At 33.5% G+C, this 23,160-nt stretch overlaps 3 protein-coding genes across 7 annotated transcripts in view; 2 read left to right on the top strand and 1 right to left on the bottom strand.

Annotated features, from left to right (window-relative positions):
• Position 1: 1 nt before the first annotated feature.
• On the top strand, positions 2–13,465 carry LOC126771592 (GMP synthase [glutamine-hydrolyzing]). 4 transcript variants are annotated; one of them, XM_050491567.1, is made up of 16 exons: positions 2–106; positions 2,547–2,669; positions 3,039–3,225; positions 3,601–3,718; positions 4,892–5,048; positions 5,449–5,592; positions 6,271–6,367; positions 6,699–6,787; positions 7,504–7,661; positions 8,021–8,201; positions 8,942–9,076; positions 9,853–10,024; positions 10,702–10,819; positions 11,411–11,525; positions 11,674–11,865; positions 12,065–13,465. In XM_050491567.1, the coding sequence occupies exons 2-16, from the start codon at positions 2,568–2,570 to the stop codon at positions 12,164–12,166; spliced, it is 2,067 nt and encodes a 688-aa protein (XP_050347524.1). In that variant the 5' UTR covers positions 2–106; positions 2,547–2,567; the 3' UTR covers positions 12,167–13,465. The 4 variants fall into 4 exon arrangements, with proteins under 4 accessions (XP_050347524.1, XP_050347523.1, XP_050347521.1 ...); XM_050491566.1 differs by having other exon boundaries at positions 105–197; XM_050491564.1 differs by lacking the exon at positions 2–106 and adding an exon at positions 1,508–1,743.
• Positions 13,461–15,781, bottom strand: LOC126771595 (protein MCM10 homolog). Its single transcript, XM_050491570.1, has one exon. The coding sequence runs from the start codon at positions 15,681–15,683 to the stop codon at positions 13,572–13,574; it is 2,112 nt and encodes a 703-aa protein (XP_050347527.1). The 5' UTR covers positions 15,684–15,781; the 3' UTR covers positions 13,461–13,571.
• A 3,139-nt stretch (positions 15,782–18,920) lies between these two features.
• Positions 18,921–23,160, top strand: part of LOC126771580 (espin) — a 92,329-nt gene continuing 88,089 nt past the window's right edge. For both annotated transcript variants that reach the window (XM_050491537.1, XM_050491536.1), the window contains exon 1: positions 18,921–19,629. In XM_050491537.1, the coding sequence (XP_050347494.1) occupies positions 19,256–19,629 (374 nt within the window). In that variant the 5' untranslated portion in view covers positions 18,921–19,255. The remainder of the gene's footprint in view (positions 19,630–23,160) is intronic.

Below are 23,160 nucleotides of genomic sequence, written 5' to 3'. Positions count from 1 at the left end.
CTTCTGTCAGTACTAAAATTTTGTATTCGTAGTGCTGAATGGAGAATCACATTTATTCAAGTTTTTCATGAATAATTTCTTCTGATATTTCAGTCTCTTTTTTTAGGTAAGATAGATAAATAACATAACTAATGTTTATTGATAATTTGTTTTTCGAACGGTTCTTGTAAGTTGTGAATCTCATCATGACCCAGAATGTAAGTAATGTCAAATCCCGGTTTTAGAAGCGTTTTTTTTTGTTATAAAGTATTTTTTATACCAATTTGTAATTACATTGATTGCCATACGTAGGGGTAACGGCTTCAACCATATTCAAACGTGTTGAGAATTTGTGAAAACAATAACACGATACGATAGCAGTCCGGTTTGTATACTACACTGTTTCTTAGTGTCCAAAAGATTTAAGATTATCTTATTGTTATCATTTATGTTATCTTTCATCTTATTCTTTTCAATAATACCTCAAATGGCCAGTTCGTCGTATGTCTATCTACTATGTTTTGTATACTTAGGAAGGTTAGTTAAGAAATATTCTTTGTCATATTGTGATACTATTTTCACGTAATTCGTAACCTAAAAAAAACGTTTTAGTTGATTTGGCCGTTTTACCCAATTGCATGATATTTCGTTTATAGAGTTAGTTCAGATGTTGACTTGTTTCATCATAGTGTTGATAATTTTATTATCATAACCTTTCCAATTATTTGTGATAATAGATACACCCTCAGTATTATGATAGATATTATTATCTTTTTTATATTCTTTAGTTAGCTTTAGTTAGATAATTACAAATTACTACACAATTATAAAGTTTCTGTTTATAGTTAGTTATATAAATTCATTTTAAAGGTAAGATGACTAAATCATTTTATATTCTTTGTGTGATTTTATTATATTGACATGAGTAGCCATACATACATATAGTACCATTTTTTATGTTTTTGAATTTGCTTAAAAAATATTTTGTAAAATTCATATTGTTGTATAACAGCATGTTAATTCTAAAGATATTTTTTTCAATTATTTTTTATAGTTTACCAATAGTTAATATTTGTTTTGTTTAAAATAAAAAATATATAATCATATTTCTAGAATTCCTCAATATAAATATTCCAAGACTATTTAAAGAGAAATTATTAATCTACGGCCGATGTATGCATTTCTTATCATTCCAAATAATTTTCTTAAAAGTGGTACTTCATCCTTGAAAAATTAGCCTGTTGCATATAAATAAAAGTGCTCTAATAATAAATCTAAATTTACTGCATATATGAGAAGCCAAAATTATATAAAAAAATATTATATGATAACCTTTATTGTTAGGCTTTTAGTTAATCAAAAAGTGCACATCATCTTTAGTATAAAGTGAAAGAATAATGACATTGAAAATAGCAACATTAATTCTTTCACTCACTGTTGTGTGTAATAGTACAGCATATGTTTATAGATTAGCATGTAAGCATCATGTGGGATGCTTTCTATAAATAACTATTCACACTCACAACTCAAATGTGTTCAGTCTTTATTCTTGCATCTAATTTTCATATAAAAGAACCAAATGCTATTTCATTCTTGTAATTTTCTATATAAATGCTTTGGAATTTACTTTTTCAACAATGATAATAATGCAATTGTCTTATGTCTTGTAATTTATGACAGTGAAAATGACAATTTGTGCAGTGATGGAATTTAGCTATATTTTATTGTGTTGTAATGATTGGATTTAAGAATTTATGGAACAAGGTAGGGTTAGTATAAAAATGTATTGTTTTGTGTTAAACCTATTAGTAATGTTATGACAATGATATGTTTATTCAGCTGCATAATTCTGTATAAGATTTTAACAAATATTTTTAGTATCTTATTGAAATCTTGTTTTGTTATTGAAAATAATATCTCTTATATGAAAAATAAAGCAATTCATCTAAATTATGCCTTATAGAAATTATACATCACATTTGTATTTATTAAGTAATATTTTATGCTTATTGGAGCTGTAAATAATGTTTTTTTTTAATTTACCAAGATAGATGGATCAGTTAATTTGTACATGTAATATGTATGTATGTGTCATCTTTGATTTAAAATAAAAAAGATTTATAATATAGTAGACTTGCACAGTAGTGGTCCCAAAACCAATTACAACATAGCAAACGTTGACAGCCTAGTTGATAATGGTCTTGACTCTAGAATAAAACAATATGACTATGTCAATCTGGCACAGTTTTCGATACATTTCCATTTTGTTTTGATTTGCAAGAATTAAAACACTTGCACAGATCCAGATGAAATTTATTTTCAGTTCAATTATTGTTATGGAAAGCAGCATTTTAATAAAATTCAGTAAAAAAAAGAACATAAAATTATCAAGAACAGTCTCTCTGTTTATTTATCAATGTATTATCATAGGTTTTTGAGACAACCTGTATATAATATACAAAAGCATTATGTAAACTAAGTAAGAGTCCATGAATGTCCCACCTCTCGCAACAAACGAAGATTTTTTACGGAGATAATTATATGATTGTTATGTACTTTTAAATCAGTGCTGCTGGCGAGTCGGCGAGATGCACACAGCCAGTACCGAAGGGCAGTACCGTGGCGCCAATGGCGCGGCGCACGGGAAGGATAAGGTGGCCATACTGGACGCCGGATCACAGTATGGAAAGGTATAATAATTATATTTTTGTGTTGTATGTAAAAAAATAAACATACATATATTTTCTAGAGAATATACTGATAAAAATATGGACTTAATTTATACATGATTTATTTCACATTCATATTTTTAATATCATGAAAAACAATTTTTTTTAATTACTATTTTAAATTTTTTTATTTTAATTTACTAGACTAAACATTTCTTATAATCCAATAACTTCACCTGATCAATGTCATGGTACTATGATGTAACACTATTAAATCAAACTGTCAGTTCGCCACAAAGGCTAAATGCTAACAGTATTATAGAAATATTTATGTTACTTATGTTAAATTACCAATAATAGTATTCAAAGATTATGAAATATAATCCACAGGTGATTGATCGGAGAGTTCGTGAATTATGTGTAGAGTCAGATATCCTGCCTCTAGATACACCAGCTTATCATCTCAAAGAAGCGGGATACCGCTCAATCATAATATCTGGCGGTCCAAACTCCGTATACGCAGAAGACGCACCGAGATATGACTCAGATATATTCAAGATCGGTCTACCGGTACTAGGTAAATGATCTTTAATTAAAATATGTTAATTTGTATAATCTAGAAGAAGATTATTTATATTTCATAAATTATCCCTACATAAAGATTGAACTGGGAAGTAATATTTTTTAATAATATAATTAGCTTGTACTATGTCCATATGTAATCTGCTGTGTTTTGTTTTCTCCAATGGTAACAGTTTTATTTTATTTTTTATTTGTACTACATACTTTAAGTATATGTTACTTATGTAATTAATCCTAAAATTTTTGCTCTATCTAATTGATTTTATTTACTTAAGAAGTCATAAACTGAAGTAAATAGATATGAGTGATGATATGGATGGTATTTAATAGTGTACATTTAATAAACACACATGTAACATTTCCATTTCAGGTATATGTTACGGTATGCAAATGTTAAACAAAGAGTTTGGCGGTTCAGTATTGAGGAAGGAGGCGCGGGAAGATGGACAGTACGAAGTGGAAGTTGAAACAACATGTCCTTTATTTAAGTGAGTAGAAAATTTACAGTTGAATATTAATGACTGACATATTACTAACAGTGTAATTAATAGGTAGCGTGTTAGTCATATCAGATATATGTTACAAAAGAATAGAATGAGGCATTGTATTTGATTTTATTTTTTTTTAGAATAGGAAGGCGGACCAGCATATGGGCCACCTGATGGTAAGTGGCCACCGACACCCATAGACATTGGCATTGCAAGATATGTTAACCCTCGTTTACATCACCAATGTACCACCAACCTTAGGTACTAAGATGCCTTGTGCCTGTAATTACATTGGCTCACTCACCCTTCATACTGGAACACAACAATACCAAGTACTGCTGTTTCGCAGTAGAATATCTGATGAGTGGGTGGTACTTATCTTACCTATGAGCTTGCACAAAACTCTACCACCTGTTGAGCCGGTTGGCGTGGTTGGTAGATACTTGCCTTTCACGCTGAAGGTTGTGGGTTCGATTCCCACCCAGGACAGACATTTGTGTGCATGAACATGTCTGTTTGTCCTGAGTCTGGGTGTAATTATCTATATAAGTATGTATTTTCAAAAGAAAAGTAGTATATGTAGTATATCAGTTGTCTGGTTTCCATAGCAAAAGCTTTGTACAAGCTTAATTTGGGATCAGATGGCTGTGTGTGAAAAATGTCCCAGGATATTATTATTATTATTATATTATTACCAGTAGAAAAACCTTAATAAGCATAGTCCCCTATATATTTTATTGTATTAATATTATAAAGAGCAAATGTTTTTTATCTGTTGGACAAAATTGAAATTCATTATAAAACCATGTCGAGGCAGTATGTGTTAATTTCTTTTTGGTTACTTATATTATTAAGGACTCAGTTCCATGTGTTGCATTGTTTTCGAAGTATTGCATCAATCACTTAATTATTTAAAATAAATCGATAATATCTTGACCTTCGACTGGTCGAAGATAAGTAACAAATAAAGTCTAAGGATTTCTTAAAACTGGTTACACTATTCATTATTTATTTATACAAATAGCCGACGACAAAATATTAGTAGGTATTAATATAATATTATATATATATTTTTTAAATTTTGTCAAGATATAAAAGTCTAAATGTATGTAATAAAAAAAAAAATTGTAATAGTGTCTTTCATATTTATTTATAATATCTTTATACTTCCAGTCGTCTAGAAAAACTCCAGCCAGTACTCTTGACACACGGCGACAGCGTACAGAAAGTCGGCGATAGGTTTAGAGTCGGTGCACAATCGTCTAATCATCTCATTGCTGCCATATACAATGAGCAGATGCGTTTATACGGCGTGCAGTTTCACCCAGAGGTATGCATGAAAATAACACCGATTTTATATAAGTAACAGCTTGTAAATGTCCCACTGCTGGGCTAAGGCCTTCTCTCCCTTTTTGGGGAGAAGGTTTGGAGTTTATTCCACCACCCTGCTCCAATTCGGGTGGGTGGAATACACATGTGGCAGAATTTCGATGAAATTAGATTCATGCAGGTTTCCTCACGATGTTTTCCTTCACCGAAAAGCACGAGATGAATTATAAACAGAAATTAAGCATATGAAAATTCAGTGGTGCTTGCCCGGGTTTGAACCCACGTTCATCGGTTAAGATTCACGCGTTCTTACCACTGGACCATCTCGGCCTCCGATTTTATATAAATATATATTTTTAATGTTACAAATGACTAAATCTTTTACAATGTTACGTGACCAGGTGGACCTCACACCGAAAGGCAAGCAGATGCTGTCGAACTTCCTGTTCGACATCGCGGGCATGTCGCGCACGTTCACGCTGCGCTCGCGGCGCGAGGCGTGCGTGCAGTACATCCGCGACACCGTCGGCGACAACAAAGTGCTCGTGAGTGTTACGTGGCTCGATAGATTGGCCAGGGATGACAAATTAGATCTCTAATTGTTTATGGCTAGCTTTAAATTTTGCTTTTATTATGCATTAGATTAGGCGAACAGTACCCGTTTCGTCTTTTTGGCATTTGCAACTAAATTATTTTTTGTAAAGCAACTTTGTATCAGTGATGATGCATTGTTAAAGTTATAATTAGCTTGTTTTCTGTAAATTTTAAAAAGTAATGTTGTATCGTCAGCAAACATTACAATATCACAAATACCTTTAACATAAAAAAGGAAGATCTTATATATACCAAAAATAAAAAAGGAGCGAAAGTCTTAGTACAGATCCAGAAGACTACTTCCATTAATGAAAATTTGTTGAATTCTTTGATTCAAGTATGCTTCATACTGTCATACATTAATGATATCAGCAAACAAGTTAATATCAATCAATCAATAACGTTTCATGCTCTACAAACGCTTTAGACAAATCACAGAAAACGCCAATAGCGTTATGTGATTCAAACATGTATATATGTCTAAGAAGCGCGATTCCTGCGTCAGTTGTCGAGCGACCTCCAGTGAAGCTGAATTGTTCACTACGAATAATAATATTTATAATGCAATATGTTACGTAACAAGTATTTTCGGTAAAAGCTATTAAGAAATATAATTTATATGAATGCAGGTGCTAGTCAGCGGTGGTGTCGACTCAACAGTTTGTGCTGCGTTATTAAGAAATGCTTTACGTGAGGACCAAGTCATCGCTTTACACATTGATAACGGTAATCTATACTAATATTATAAATGCGAAAGTAAGTCTGTCTGTATGTTACGCTTTCACAGCTAAACCTGTTGATGAAATTTGGTATCAGCAAGCTTAAGCTCCAAGAAAGGACAATGGCTACTTATAATTAATATCTGACCCTTACCCCCCAAACACGCGTGGGAAGCCCCGTGCGAAAACTAGCTGATTATATTTATTTTATTTTTCAATAGAATAAAATAAACCAGAAGCAACTTATTTCTTAAGCTATTTTGTTTTTGTATAATTAAATAGTCGCCAAAGTTAAGTTAAAAACAGTGAAAAATAATACGATTTAATTTATTTCCCAGGTTTCATGCGCAAAAACGAAAGCGCAAAAGTGGAAAAGTGTCTGCGAGAACTCGGAGTTCGCCTGCACGTCATAAACGCGTCGCACCAGGTACTTACTTCATACTATCGCTAGAGACAAAGTTTTATAAATTATTAAAAATAATAAATTTGATAGTAACACTTATGAACGATGTCTAAAAGAGAAATAAATTATTAACACATTTTACTTTAACTTGATACTTCAAGCGATTAGTAGTTCAATAAGTTTTGTTACTTTAATGTCTCAAATTTTCAGTATGACTCTTGACAAAGGTCTCTTCTAAATCTTTTTATTGCTAAATTTCTGTCCCTATATAGAGAGATACTCTTCTCCAGTTATGGTGGTCTGTTAATTTTAATTTATTATCCAAGATGGGAGGCTAAACGATTTTGGCATCCACTTTTTCTTTTTTGCCTCTTGGATATCAATCTGTTACAATTTTGCATTACTTTTCTCTTGTTCTTCACAATATGTGACCTTCCTACCCCACTTCTTCATTGGTCTATTATAAGGAGTATTTTTGTTTTATTTCTCGATGTCGTTGAAACTTGTTTCCATTGCTCTTTGACCGTGTTTCAGCATATTTCTGTGATATCTTACACGAAGTCGTGTTTCACACCCATCGCCTACCTAGTTTTCTGATTTGGATTAAGATATATGATCGGTGTTCAGTCGTAAAAAGAGATACACGTAGATACAGATACAGATAGATAAACATTTTTTTATAGTAGCGTCGTATAAAAGTTTTTAAGTTTAAAATAAAATAGTAAGTCGTGCGTGCGCAGTTCCGGCAGGGCAGCACGTCGGTGCGCGAGGCGGGCGGGCGCGTGCGCCACACGGCGCTGCTGTGCCACGCCGCCGCGCCCGAGGACAAGCGCCGCATCATCGGAGACGTGTTCGTGCGCGTGGCCGAGCACGCCGTGCGCGACCTGCTGCAGCTGCAGTCAGTCCCACCTCTTACTATCGGCCCCACCCGCCCGGGTAGGCCTCGGCGCTCACTCGCCACCTACTCGCCACCTACTCGCCACCTACTCGCCAAGCGGCCCTCCTCGGTCCCGCTGCAGTGATTGAGCCAGATGACTGCGTGCACGGGGACATAGCATCTTAGTTCTTGAAAATGATTGCGAAATGGCGATGTAAGAAATAGTCAATCACTCGCAGCGTCGATGTGTATGGACGGCGATGACCACGGCCGACCTATTACACAAATAAAAAAAGACCCACTTTTTCTACGTTAAATTACTAACTTCTCGCGGATTGCATGCGCGCTGACGTAGTAACAGCGCCCCGTGTGTGCGACAGAGAGGAGCAGGTGCTGCTGGGGCAGGGCACGCTGCGGCCGGACCTGATCGAGTCTGCGTCGGCGCTGGCGTCGGGCGCGGCGGCCGCCATCAAGACGCACCACAACGACACCGAGCTCGTGCGCGCGCTGCGCCAGCGCGGCCGCGTCGTCGAGCCGCTGAGGGACTTCCACAAGGACGAGGTGCGCACTCGAATAAATCTGTTTTTTTAGCCCAATTTTTGGCCCAATGCGCTAATGCGCCACCAACCATGGGATCGATTTTTTTTTATAGAATTGTAAGGCGGACGAGCATATGGGCCACCTGATGGTAAGTGGTCACCAAACGCCCTTAGACATTGGCATTGTACGAAATGTCAACCATCGCTTATATAGCCAATGCGCCACCAACCTTGGGAACTAAGATTTTATGTCCCTTGTGCCTGTAATTACACTGGCTCACTCACCCTTCAAACTGGAACACAACAATAACAAGTACTGCTGTTTTGCGGTAGAATATCTGATGAGTGGGTGGTACCTACCCAGACGAGCTTGCACAAAGCTCTACCACCAATAAATGTCCCTTACTTTATGTCCCTTTTGCCTGTAGTTACACTGGCTCACTCACCCTTCAAACTGGAACACAACAATAACAAGTACTGCTGTTTTGCGGTAGAATATCTGATGAGTGGGTGGTACCTACCCAGACGAGCTTGCACAAAGCTCTACCACCAATAAATGTCCCTTACTTTATGTCCCTTTTGCCTGTAGTTACACTGGCTTACTCATCTTTTAAACTGGAGCGCAACAATACTAAGTATTACTGTTTAGCGGTAGGATATCTGATGAGTGGGTGGCACCGACACAGACAAGCTTCCACAAAGCCATCCCACATAGTAAGGTAATACTTTCGCTACTCTCTAAAACATGGAACTATTTCGCAGGTTCGAGCAATAGGTGCGGAACTAGGGCTGCCGCCTGCGTTGGTCGACCGGCACCCGTTCCCGGGGCCCGGACTCGCCGTGCGCGTGCTCTGCCAGGACGAGCCCTACGCGGACAGGGACTTTGCCGAGACACAGGTACAAGAGAAATGTCGCTGTTATTGTTTTATTATTATCAAACTATTATATGCCATAATGCTAGACCTGAACCGCATTCCACAGATACCATTTGAGGTGTTCTGACCAATTAAATTGTAGATCTCCTGATCAATATAAAGGGTGAAATTTTGTATGGCTCTGTGGCGAACGCGACACTTACCAGATCCCTACAACCTATATAACTTATATAAATAAAACATTATATATATAATCATATAAATAATTAAAATAAAATATAATAATTTATGTAATGTCGGAAGGCAGTCGCCGCGCGATCGTATAATAGAAATGTCTATTCTTTGATTATATACCGTTACTTTAAACAAAGAAACGTAAGCGCATCGGCTCAGCAGTCGGCCGCCTTCCGCCAACCAGTCGAATCTTAGATCTCGTACTGAACGCACGTCGCTTCTCGCTTATAATTTGCTACACAATTTTGAACCTTAAATGTTTGTAATAAGTCATACTTCCTTCTTGCATCTAAACTTATTTTCATCCTTCGTTCTTATCATTCTACTCTGTGCTGTGCCTATCTTTATGTTATTTATTATTTCTACAAGAAATAAATTAGTAGTGGAAGAAACTGTTTTAATTAAACCTCATCTACAACATCAACCACAACTCCGCTACAGCTCGTATATATTTTTTGTATATATTTATTTCATTAGACTCAAATTTCTAAGGATCGTTATCATTATCACACAAAATCTTCATAAAAAAATATTTTAAATCATCCTAAACTTATTTACGCTCAGGTGATAGTGAAGATAATGGTGGAGTACGCGTCGATGTGTGTGAAGTCCCACGCGCTGCTGGGCCGCGTGTCCAACGCCACGACGGCGGCCGAGCAGGCTGAGCTCAAGCGCATCTCGTCGTCGTCGGTCGTGGCCGCCACGCTGCTACCCGTGCGCACGGTGGGCGTGCAAGGTACTCTACACTATTTTGTTGAATATGCATTCAAAAAATAGTTTTTTAATTATTATATATTGTACAATAAAAAAATTTTGTACAATACTCTGGCATAAATTCTATGAAAAACTGACGTACTTTGGATGTTTTTTTACGTTAAATGTAAAGTATATCAAGTCTACGCTTGTTTATGACGTCATAATAGTTACGCGCTTACGTTGATAAGAACAAGAATAAAAAAAATCGAAATCTCACGATCATCAATCTGTCATAAAAAAGGAAATACATTGTGATGTCACATGGGCCCTGGCGAACAGTAGAGCCGTCATACTAATAGCTACAATGCACTAGCTGACTATAAAAAAAATTGATATCACTTTTTTAATTATAACAAAAAATTTAATAGTTATAATAGTTTGGATTTAACATACAGTTTATATATTTTACATTTATAATAATAAAATCGTTTAAATATTTTATTATTACTATTATTTACAATATATAGTAATTATCGTTACACTTATGGCGTAAGGAACGGTTTATATTTCTAACAATGCTATGTTTAAGATAAAAGTTAATTTGTCGTCAGGTTGCCCATTTTGTCTTTCTGATTTACTTTTATAAATTACTTAATTACAATGAATAATATAAAACGATTCATATAATGAATTAAATTTTTGTTTTGGTGACCTCAGGTGACTGCCGCACGTACAGCTACGCCGTGGCGCTGTCGACGGAGCGCTACCCGCCGGACTGGCAAGACATGCACTACCTCGCTAAGATCATCCCGCGTGTCTGTCACAATGTTAACAGGTATAAATACCTTCGACACAGGCCTTCCATTTTGAAAAAATATGGTTTAAGCGCCAAAGTACTCAAAATTTAAGGGTAAACATGTGAGCTCGTGTTCCGATCACCGATCAACGCACTTACAATAACAAATCTTACGCTGACGTCATCCGACGCTAGAACTCTTAGTTAGCCCCTACCGTACCGAGCGCTTGTGTTTACACATCAAAAATAATGAAAACATGAGGAAAAGGTAAAGCTACCATCACACATGGATGATTAATCTAAACTAGCAATGCCCTAAAGATAGACTACAATAATACAAGCCAGATGTATTTTTTAAAGCCATACTTACTTTTGAAAAGAAGGGCATAAAGTTTTAATACTGGACTTAACTTTAATAATATTTATTTAACATTGCTTTTTTGAAAGCGTAGCAAAAGTGGAACAGACCGGACACGGAAACATTTCACTGAATAATATATTATTTGTCCTTAAAAGCCCTAAATGTAGTCGTTTTATTTTAGATGTTTTGCTGTACCGCATATATTTTCGATACATTCGATTAGTAATGAATGCAATATTAGTATCTGAAATGTATATATTTTTTATCAGGGTTTGTTACGCGTTCGGAGGTCTCATCAAGGAGCAAGTTACTGACATCACACCGACGTTCCTCTCACAACAGGTCATATCAACCATACGCCAGGCCGACGATCTTGCCACGCAGGTCAGTGATCGATTGAATATGACTATAATTAATTAACCATATTTAATTGATAACTATATACTTAGGTGTAAATAAAAATTGGTCAATATCGAGATATTGTCGAGTCGAGATAATACGACTTGGAGTGACGCGGTCGGTGTGTGCGCAGGTGCTGACGTCGAGCGGCGCGGGCGCGCGCGTGGCGCAGATGCCGGTGGTGCTGGTGCCCGTGCACTTCGACCGCGACGCCGGCGTGCGCGCGCCGTCCTGCCAGCGCTCGCTCGTGCTGCGCCCCTTCATCACCAACGACTTCATGACGGGCGTCGCCGCACTACCCGGATCCGACGCCATGCCGCAGGATGTGAGTCCACAATAACTTTCGTTTCGTTTGCTTTGAACTAAACTATCATTTTAAAGATTTAATGTAGCAAAATTATATTCAAATAAATTATTATTTTATAAAATGATACTTATTTGTTTTAAAAGCAACTGAACAGACACGTAGGTCATATCAAAATTCTATACGAATTTAGTAACTAACTTTATATATATTTACGCAGGTGGTGGACAGAATGTACAAAGAGCTGATAAGCGTACCGGGCATCTCTCGCGTGCTGTACGACCTCACGCCCAAGCCGCCCGCGACCACCGAGTGGGAATGATCGCGTACACTTTTGTATGTTTTGTACTGAGACAATGGATGCACTGGCGGCAGTGGTCACGATAGCATTTCATTACCAGCCAAATGTAAACAATATAATTCCGTTAATGTTCATGTTGTGTGCACATGACGAAGCCCAGTGTGTCTTATACATTTCAATCCAGTTTGTACAAATCGTAAACAAAGTCAAACATTGAATAGATTGAATAAAAACGTAATTGTAATCAAATAAAGTTTATTATAATACATATTTGTTTATATTTTATACAAAATTGAAATGAACTTGATTTTTTGCTGTTAGATACAGAAAATTCGGTCGTATATCGTTGTTGTGAATGATCATGAACTAAATGCAGACTAAATATTGTTTCAGTGTATTCATGTTGTTTAATTACATTTATAGTTGAATATCTATGTTTTTTTTAATGGAGTTCTAGTTTACTTATTAAAACTCACTAATTATTTATCGAAGGCTGAAGACACATTTGATATGAATTGATTTATAGTTTTTTACTACATATAACAATTTATTTAGTATCTGTGAAGATTAGTTTTAAAATATTAATTAATTTGAATATTTTGTTGAAAATGATTCACAATAAATTAATATTCAATATAATAATAGTACATTCAGTGTGCCCTGTCTTATATTGAAAATGAACTCAATTAAGTAAACACTTTTTAAGCTTTTATAAAATATAATGGACTGATATGCAATTATAAGGCTGACCCTCCAACGGATGTATAGCATTGTTGCTCATTGAAATGCTATAAAAATTGAGTTAATGTGACAGAGTAATTTTTGATGTTTTTTTTTTTGTATAAATAAATAATTGCATAACACCATACTATGCATCCGATGGATTGTTAGTTTAGAATATGTTCATGTTTAATCTTCATTGTTTTTTGGACCACTGCCCCTAAAATTATTTTTTGTAAATACATTGGTAAATAGACACAAGGAACATTATATGATATTGGTGTCACATTATTGTTAGCTCCACTGATCTGTTTTGTAACATGTAGTAAATAATATCAAAGGCTGTGTAAATTATTAAAGCCATGTATTCCGCACCCCAAACATATATAGAGATTGCAATTTTATATGAAACTATTGTGTATGTGGCCTTAGGATAGTATAAAGATTGTTAAGACTAAAAGAGGACACTTAATTGTTTCATTAAAATTGTCATTGTCTATAATTAATCTTGTATGAAATCAGAGACATTGTGTTTTATGGAATTGTTCAGTGTTATTGACTGGAAATTTCATAATAAAATTATATTATGCTTTATTTTCATTTTGTATTTTATTTTAAAACCTTATCATAATTTTCTTTAAAAATATATCATAGCAAAAATATTTATATTAATTCAATAAATTATATTTGATTAAAATGGATGTGATTAGTTCTCAGGAACCAATAAGTTAATATTCTTTCCTGTCCCGACTTGTCCGCCGATGAATGTTTCTTCTTCGCCTCTAATTGATAGACCATCAGACAAAGATGTGACTTTCTTTTCTCTTAACATTGGTGCTTTAACCCATCGTGATCCACTGCAGTTGCCACAGGAGTGTAACGGCAGTATTTCTAGTGACACAGTTCTGTTGTTGCAATCGGCACACTTAAAGAATCTTTTAAAAGTATCTAGCACTTTAAGAGGATGCCTTTCATCCTTACAGATCTGTGCAGCTGAGAAAGCAGTATATTTGCATTTAGCACACCGGACTGCCTTACAAGCTAGCTTGAATGTGTTGAGCATTTTTTCTTCCATAGCTTCCTTTTTCTCAAGTTTATTGAAATATTTTTCTTGTTCATCATCTTCATGCTGTTTTATTAAATTTTGATGTACAGAGGTAGCCTCTAATATTTTTTTAAATCTTTCAGACATTACAGGTTTAAGTTTCTTACATTGTTCCTCATTTAGTTTAGTTTTTTTGGAGTCATTTTCATCACTACCTGAGTGATTTAACCTATCCAATGCCCTTTTTTTACCTGCTTCTGTACCTTTTACATTATTAGGATCTCTTTTTTCGATTCCTCCTTTTTGTTGAATAAGTTTTATTGCATTTAATTTTGCTTTATCAGCAACTTTTTGTCCATAGGACATATTTAAATCTATTACACCATTGCCTTTTAATCCAAATCCTTTACCTAAAGTAGGTGAATTAGCTACTTTTTCTGCTAAACTCAGATTTTGAGAAGAAAGATTGTTACCTTTAGCAGAGTTGGATAAATTATTAAGTCTTTGCGAGTCACTCAGTCTTTGTGATGTGGGACTATGTAATATGCCATTGTTATTTTTTAATAATCCAGACCCCATTGGTGCTTTATTTGTCATCAAATTGTCTACTTCAGACTTAAAATAATCAGTCAGAGACATAAGTCTATTTTGATCTCTGTCTGCAAATTTTTTGTGATTACTTGGTGGTGGAGCTGTATAAGACTTGCCACCATATATAAAGGTATTCTTCCCAAAGACCTTACCTTGTAAACTAGTCAGCCCTTTACCCATTGTTGATGATTGAAGTTCTTGTCGTCGAGAATATTTTTGATATTCCTGTTTAATATGATAAATACAATGTTCACATTGACTTAAATTAACGAATGAAGTACATGGTTCTCCATTCTTTTTTTTACTTCTACATATACCAAAGTCTTTTGATTGGCCTAAAATCATTACTCTCTCTGGTTTTTCCACACTTAAGCAAGCCTGCTCATTAGTATTTTGGGATCTTTCAAGTAAATTAGGATTTAATACCGCTACAACTGTACCTTCTGTTGTTTTCCACAAGTCGTTATATGCTTTACGGAACAAAAACATAGAAATAGTTTTTAAATCATCTTTTAAATCACTCAATGTCCAAATGATAAAATTATTACCTTTTTGTGATTTTTTAGCAGTGCTTTTTTTTACAATAACTCCAGCAATTACCCAGTCTTTTGTTAAATCCTCATTCTCTACATATCGTTTCACTCTGAGCATATTTACTGCTTCTCGACCTTGCATCCGATCCAGCAAGGCAGAACTGGAGATTAAGGGCTTGGTAATTCTAATTCCAAATATGGGATCAGTGTACACATCACTAGAATTTTTAGCCTTTGCTTCAGGAACGCAAAACGAACTTTTTTCGTTCAAATTATTATCCAACTTCTGAGCAGTAGAAGATTTCTTAGTTTTTATGTCAATATTTGTTTGCCGAAGTCTACTTTCAAATTCTACTCTTCGGTTTATGTGTTCTTGTTCCTGCTGGTCTAATGTTTTCTTTATTTGACTGCCGTAATCGTTGTATTTACGTTCTGTAAAATTCCTTTTTTCTTCATCGTCAGAAGAATCAGTATCACCACTATGTATAACAGATTTTAAATCCTTCTCATTTTGTACGTTGTCGTCAATATGTTCACTTGATTCAAATATATTTACTTCACGAATTTGTACGGGTTTATCTTCACTTTCCTCATTAAGATCGGCACGTAGTAACTCATCTAATTGTTCTAATTCATCCATTTCAACCATTTCGTTCTAGATTGAAGAAATAATTTAAGATCAGTTAACTTTAACTCTAGTAAAACATAAGAAAAATAATTAAATAAAATGAGCGGGAAATAGCATTGCGCCTTTGTAATAATTACAGCTGTTGAGTAATGTCAACGTCAAATCATATCACAAATGGCACATAGTTTACATAGTCTACACAGAGTATTATTTTCATTATTTATTTACAATTATTTAAATTACGTGAGTAACAGGGATAATAATATTCATTTAATTTCAAAACATATATTATATCATTGCTTACATAAGAATTATGTACATAAAAGCCTCAAATGTCTTCAAATAAAATCTTCTTTATGACCGTTACGTTTATTATATACGTAGACAGAGAAACTAATAGACGCAGTGACGATTTCCTTCTCACTTACACAAGAAAGAGTACGAAAATTACGTTACAAATGGTTTAGACATAGATAGAACTATCAAATCTTTTATCCCTTATCGCGTAACCAGTTTTGGTGCTGCCAAGAATGTTTCGCTACTTAAGTAGCTGAAGCGTTCATTGTGTTTTTTGTTCAATTTTTGCTTACTTTCATGTTAGAAAACGATTCTAATCCAGTGAAAAGGCCGAGAAACAATCCTTATATAATATCGAAGGTTATACAGTGGTGCAGTGTCGTATTATTTCATGTTAAAGTGATAGCAAGAAGAAAATTGCCGGCGTTTATTTTACGCGTAAGTACGACGATTTTGTCCCCAAATATAATTTCTCAGTGATGTTTATTTATGCAATAGCCTGACAGAACCTTATATTGAATTAAAATCCTAAAGATAATAGGATTTTCCAGTTTTTATCATTCATAACCTATAATTATTTATCATGTAAGTGCTGCCAGCGTCAGCTAAAAAAAATATCCCGATTTTCGATAAAAAATATCGACTCGTTGACAACGTAAACAAATAAATATGGAGTCCAATAATAACCTAAAGGGCTTTGTTATATGTAAATATGTTATTTTAATTTATTCGTTTTCCTATTTATAATTTCCTAACGACAACATTATTTAACATTCTTCAAGAATTTATAATATTATTACATTCCGAGTCAAGAGGTTAACATAGAAATCTATGTGGCAACCATTCTTTAGTAATAATATAATTGAGTGTTATAGATTTCAACTTCTGAGGAAAATGCTAATTCAGTACTGTATAAAGATGCTGAAGTACTAATGATTTAATGGAACAAAACAATGCAACAGTTTTTGGGTGTAGTTGGAAAACAAAAAAATATTTTAATTACAAAAAAGTATAATAAATATTAACAAGTAAAATTAAATAAACTTATTTTGTTTTAATGAAATTCTGAAAAATATTTATCTCCCAAAACAGGGAATGCAGTTACTATGGCAATATTATACGCACACATTAACAAACTATCTCTGTCTCAATCGCGGTTTCACGGCCCCTTAGTCTATTTGTTTCTCTGTCTACGATTATATATTATATGTTATAGTCAGTGTGGTAAGTTAAAATAAATGAATGTACCTGCTTCAAAAACCATTTAATGGTTTATTATTTATTTTAAAGTTTTATTCATGATTTTAATTATTTGAATATAGGTCGAAGTGTAAAGTTATAATTTTGACAAAATAACACAGTGTTAATTATTTTTAAATTAAGTGAATAGGAACATACGTAAAGAGTTAAACTGATACAATATATATATATATAATTAAAGATATATATCTTGTAATTATTAACACAAAAATTTTAAACTAAGTTTTTAAATAGCACTTACTTAAGTATCAGTGGTTGATAAGTGTTATAGTACCCATATTCAATATGTAGACTTAATTAACGCCGAGCAATGAAGCACATGTTTGGTGTTTGCTCGGGATTGAACCAGTAATCATGTGTTCCAATTCTGCTGACCATCTCTGCTCTCCCTATCTCTGCTATTCCTTCTCCTACTAAATAACATTGTATATATAACTTATTTAATAAAGATATAATAATAAAAGTCGGTTAAATATCGGCGTAGGTATCTGGGTAGGTACCACCCACTCATCAGATATTCTACCGCTGAACAGCAGTACTTGGTATTGTTGTGTTCCGGTTTGAAGGGTAACAGTGTAATTACAGGCACAAGAGACATAACATCTTAGTTCCCAAGGTTGGTGGCACATTGGTGATGTAAGCGATGGTTAACATTTCTTACAATGCCAAAGTCTATGGGCGTTGGTGACCACTTACCATCAGGTGGTCTATATGCTCGTCCGCCTTTCTATTTTACATTAAAAAAAACAATCGCGTGACAAATACAAGGGACAAAAAAATTGAACTGATAACCTGCTTAATTTTTTATGTCGGCTGATTATTTATCACTCGTGTTTATTTTATTTCAATATTATGAAGATAAAATACATACCAAGTGGCTATTAACTGCGTAGAAAAATGATATGTATGCTTCTATTCTATTTTAATATGTGTAAGTTAAAATCAAAAATCACCTTCGCCCGCTTTGGAGATATTCGTCCAAGCATGAGTGGAGCGCAGCACGAGAGGGGCCGCGGGTGCATTATATCGCAGTGGTTTTAGTGGGCAATTTTAAATATTTGCACTGCGTGAAAAAAGGACACCTATGTATTATTCTATCTATATAATTGGTTAAGTATTTATTTCTATTTTGAATTAAAGATCTATAAGATTCGTTAAGTATTTGTTGAGTTCGCGGGCTCTCCTTTTTTTTTATTTGATTAATGATTTAGATTTTTTCTCAAATAGGTTTTATATATCTTGCTGTTGTATATCGTAAAGGCGTATCACACTGTATAAAAATAAGATTTCTAATAAAATATGTGTTCAGTGATTATTCGATATTATATTACTTAAAATATATAGAGTAAAATGAAAGACACGAATACATTGTAAACCAATGTTTTAGTTACGACTCACCGGGGGTAAGTAGATTTCGTTTGTTTGTATAATTAATAATACTTATAAATGTTGCAAATATTTTATTTTTCATAAAACGCTTCATATAATTATGTAGCACTTAAAACAGCATTAGTTATGGCTCGTGACACTATTTTGTCTCAGTTATGCTGCATTTTCAGTGCGATAAGTTCCGTTTTTTTCGCTTGTCGGGGAAATGCGAGTTAATTTGACGTAAAGCGATTACGGCTGGTCGCGTTGCGCCGGCGCAGTGTGGCTACAGACGTGACGCGCGCCACCTCCCAATATCTCTACTTAATCTGGCCGGTATTTTTATCGAGAATAACGTAAAGCCAATGTACTAAGAAAAATAATTCATTGCTAGCTTTCAGCGGGAAAGTTTAAATAATGAAAATGAATGAATAACTTTCATCTTTTATTGAATTAAAATGATGTGAGATGGGGTACAATATTAATAACCGTCTAATATATTACAAGAAAAAATGCGACAAAATTCCTATCTAACGAACCGGAGACGCGTTCAACGACGACAGTGAAATATTATATATTTTCTCTGAAAATTCTTCATGGCGCGCAGTTGGTCTTATGCCTACTAGTAGATTTGCCGATCGACCGCATAAGACTACCTTGGGACAAAAATGTGCTTCCTAAATGTTTTACGTCTACATGTGTCTCAGAGTCAAAGGCAGAAGCGTCTTTACAAGCAATATATGGAGCAGTTGGCTGGGGCCTACGTGGAGAGGTGTCCTGAAATGACAATGCGATGGGACACTAGGTACAACTACAGGATGCCGAGCCCTGAATGGCGTTATTCCTTGCCGTGCGACGAACGATTTTTCGAAACGGAAGAACAACATGATCTAGCGTGTTGTTTAACGGAGTGCTCTGATAGTGGGCGGTGTTCTTCGCCCTGCTGTTCAGAAGTGATATTTAATGGCGGGCAGCATTTCAGTGGGAAGACTGGACACCATGTATGCCGACGATATCCTATTTGTTATCCTGGAAATTTTGGGTAAGTACTTATATGCTTAACGTAATTTAACATGTATATTGATATTTCGTTAATAGGCAAAATTATGTAGTATTAAAGATTACTTATTTATAATTATTCAATCGCTTAAAATTTAAGTGCGATTTTACCCGACGCAAATGTTGAAATCGACTTGATAGTGATTTTATCACCTGGAACAGCATTGAAAACATTATTTTGTGTATATATAGTTCTATATTCCTGTCCAAACATGTATTTCGAATTCGGTGTTGCATTCATCAGTCAGGATGACTTTTTACGCTCGTCAAGATTTAGAATCGCTTGTACATGTGGAGATATCATATTGAACGAATTTCAACCAACTAAAAACGAATTATGAATGCGAACATTCGATTGCAACAATCACATAACATTAATTTGTTATGTTATTTATTCAAAAATGTTTAAATATAATATGAAAAAAAATTTGTCTTGAATATAGTTCTTTTTAATTATAACTCGTAAACATCACAGACAAAACTAGGTTAACTCGTGTCAAACTCCGTTGTATGTAGCTTCGTTCAGTGACAGCAATAGGCTGCGTATGCAATAGAAAAGTTGCATCAAAGTCAGCGAAGCGGAAGAACAGCACGCATTGACTTCTGTTTTATTAATAAGATAGCTGGGATATTGCTGAACAGTTATATGCATCGTAAACAATGGTTATATATATAGATGGTAGATTGTGCTGGCCCACCTGGGTACCTAATTAACAATTATTGTATCGTTAAACATCAATACTACAAATTACCTATACATAGAATCTTTGAAAGGACGAGTGCTCCAGTGTCATTAAAGGCAGAATCATTAGGGTCATAAAGGGATTTCTTACAATGCCAATGTCGATGCTGGTGTCAATGTCAAAGCGTGGTTGTGACGAATGGCTTATTTTATTTTTATACGTTGAATATCGTCGAATTTATACATATATTTATATTAACATATGATTTTTAAATTAGAGAACGAGAGAACGCATCTTTATTTTCTATTACATTAATTTGTATGTATTATGTAATATATTTGTTATGTATGAAGTGCGTTTGTTTTTTTTAATTACATCTTCACAGACATTTTCTTGTGCATTTTTCGATTGTATGTCTTTTTGTTTCGGTTTGCGTCGGTCCGTTGATCGCGGATTTCTAATAAATTATATACATATTTATATTAAACATAACATATTATATTAATATATCAAATGTTATTTTTAGCTTTACATAGTATAATATAATTGTTTCGCTTCATTGTATTGTCCACTGAAAATTATGGTTTTTATTATTCGTATTAAAGACGTTTAATTCCACTCAATACTATAAAAGTTGTTCAGAAAGATAGCCTTTTTGAACACCTATAGGTTATTTTTAATGAATACATTAAATTTTAGTTTTTTTTATGATTGTTTTATATGTATGTAATATAATAAGCATAAAAAAAAAACATTAATAACCTTTTCCTAGGATAACACTAAGATCATACTAAAATTTACGTCGGTATAGGTAAATATGAATCTATACGTATAAAAAAGGATACGTACCTAATATAATATAATAACATGAGTTTGTGAATTAAATATTTAAGTTTGAATTTAAGAATAATTTAATGTATTTTATAATATAATATAAAGTATTATTCGTCTTTTAACAAACTGTTTTTTTATTGAACAGCTAATAGATTATTTATTTATTGAGCAAAATAAAAGCTGCAAAAATTGTAAAAAGCATTGAAAATTAATTCCTAAAAACGAATTTTTTATATATATTTTTTATAATCGGTAAATAATTTATAAAATGTTTGCGGACTTCAGTGTCTAGTTCGAGATGTTTATAATAATCAAAATGGACGGTCTTATATAAAAAATATAAATTGCTATGTTGAGGCCGACACAAAATAAAAACTTAATAATACATGTTTATTAACAAAGGAGGCCGTTGTCCTCCAAGAGTACATCTGGTGTAATGAGAATCGGTAAAGCGTAAACAATGCGTGAATATTAAGTCGTGATCATGAAAGAAAATATGGTATCATTTGAATATTAAAGTCTTAGCCTACTTCCGATGTAGTGCAAAAAAAAATAAGTTTGCATTTAAAATTATTCGAATTCTAAATACTGTCTTTAAAATTGCTTAGTTTAGTTGTCTTTCTTACTTTCCTTTCGCTATCTTCGGTGCGTATCATTTATTCTATCTACAGACTCCAATTAAATAAATTCGTAATGTTATTATTTAGAAGAAATATATATTTATTATGTATATACATTAAGTTTTAAATTTGATATACAATTAAAATATAAGTCACTTTTTATCACCAAGAAATTGTTATAAAACAATTTAGAGTGAAATTATGAAACATTTTGTTTTTGACTTCTATTATTTTTGTCTCTTTAGTATCATCACGTTTTGATCAGTATATATTTTTTTCAATTTTGTTTCACTTACGGTTAATATTTAGCTTACTTACTTGCATAAGCTCCATTAAAAGTGCATTACACTAAGTGTTTTTCAATATATGTTTAATTAATAATGTACGGATGGTTGACCGTTATAACATAAGATTTTTCTAGCGTAGGGGTCAACGACCAAAATATATACCATGATATAAACAGTTCAGTAACTTTGTCAACCGTTTTCCTTTTGGTAGCTATTGTAATTTGTTATTTAAATTAAGTTTTTGTCTGATTTAATTAGTGCGCCTGTCCTAGACTATCGAATAAAAGTACCAAACCAATTATATGCAACCAACCTTATTTCGAAAGGAAAATTAAGTTAATAAACGGATTTATGTTTTTTATTATTTTCTATTTTATTTTGGTAATTTTAATAGAATGTTAAAATTTATTCATTGTATAGTAAAATTTAAGACGGCAACTGAAATAAAAAAATAATAATTATGTAATAAATAAAATCTCATTCGATGTTTAATTGTTTTACTAATTATATAATATTTTGTAAATTAACATTTAATTTATATTTAAAAATATATATAATATAGAATTTATTTATTTATACTGGTCTATAGTCTATGGTCGTAATTCTTATGTAATTTACGAATATTACACACATATACATTCTTTCGGTGAAAACTTGAGACAAATTGCCGTCTATAAGTGTAATTTGCTCTATCCGTTAAGCACACCATTTTATAAAAGGTGTTTAACTACATGCTTGATCTAAAAACTTTTCAGGATAATCACCTCTATTTCATAATTTTAAGCGCTATTTTAGCACGCATATTTACTAAGAAATGGACATTGATATTTAGTAAGTGTCTAGTTAAGAAGATTGTTACAATTTGGATTGTAATTTTTTTATTATTATGTAAATTATGAGGTTAGAGTTGGCAACAATTTTGTTGTTTCTTATTTTAAAATTATACGTTACTGAAGTCCGGGTTAGCTTTATTAACATGTATGACCTGAATGGCTTTTTTTGCTAATGCATATTTTTGGAATACGGAAATCTTAGCCTAAGATTTCGGGTTCAAATCCGAACAAGCACCTCTAAATTTTAATGAGATTAA

Source organism: Nymphalis io, chromosome 11 (assembly GCF_905147045.1).
Source record: "Nymphalis io chromosome 11, ilAglIoxx1.1, whole genome shotgun sequence".
Lineage (NCBI taxonomy): Eukaryota > Metazoa > Arthropoda > Insecta > Lepidoptera > Nymphalidae > Nymphalis > Nymphalis io.
This window is presented reverse-complemented; position numbering and strand designations above follow the sequence as displayed.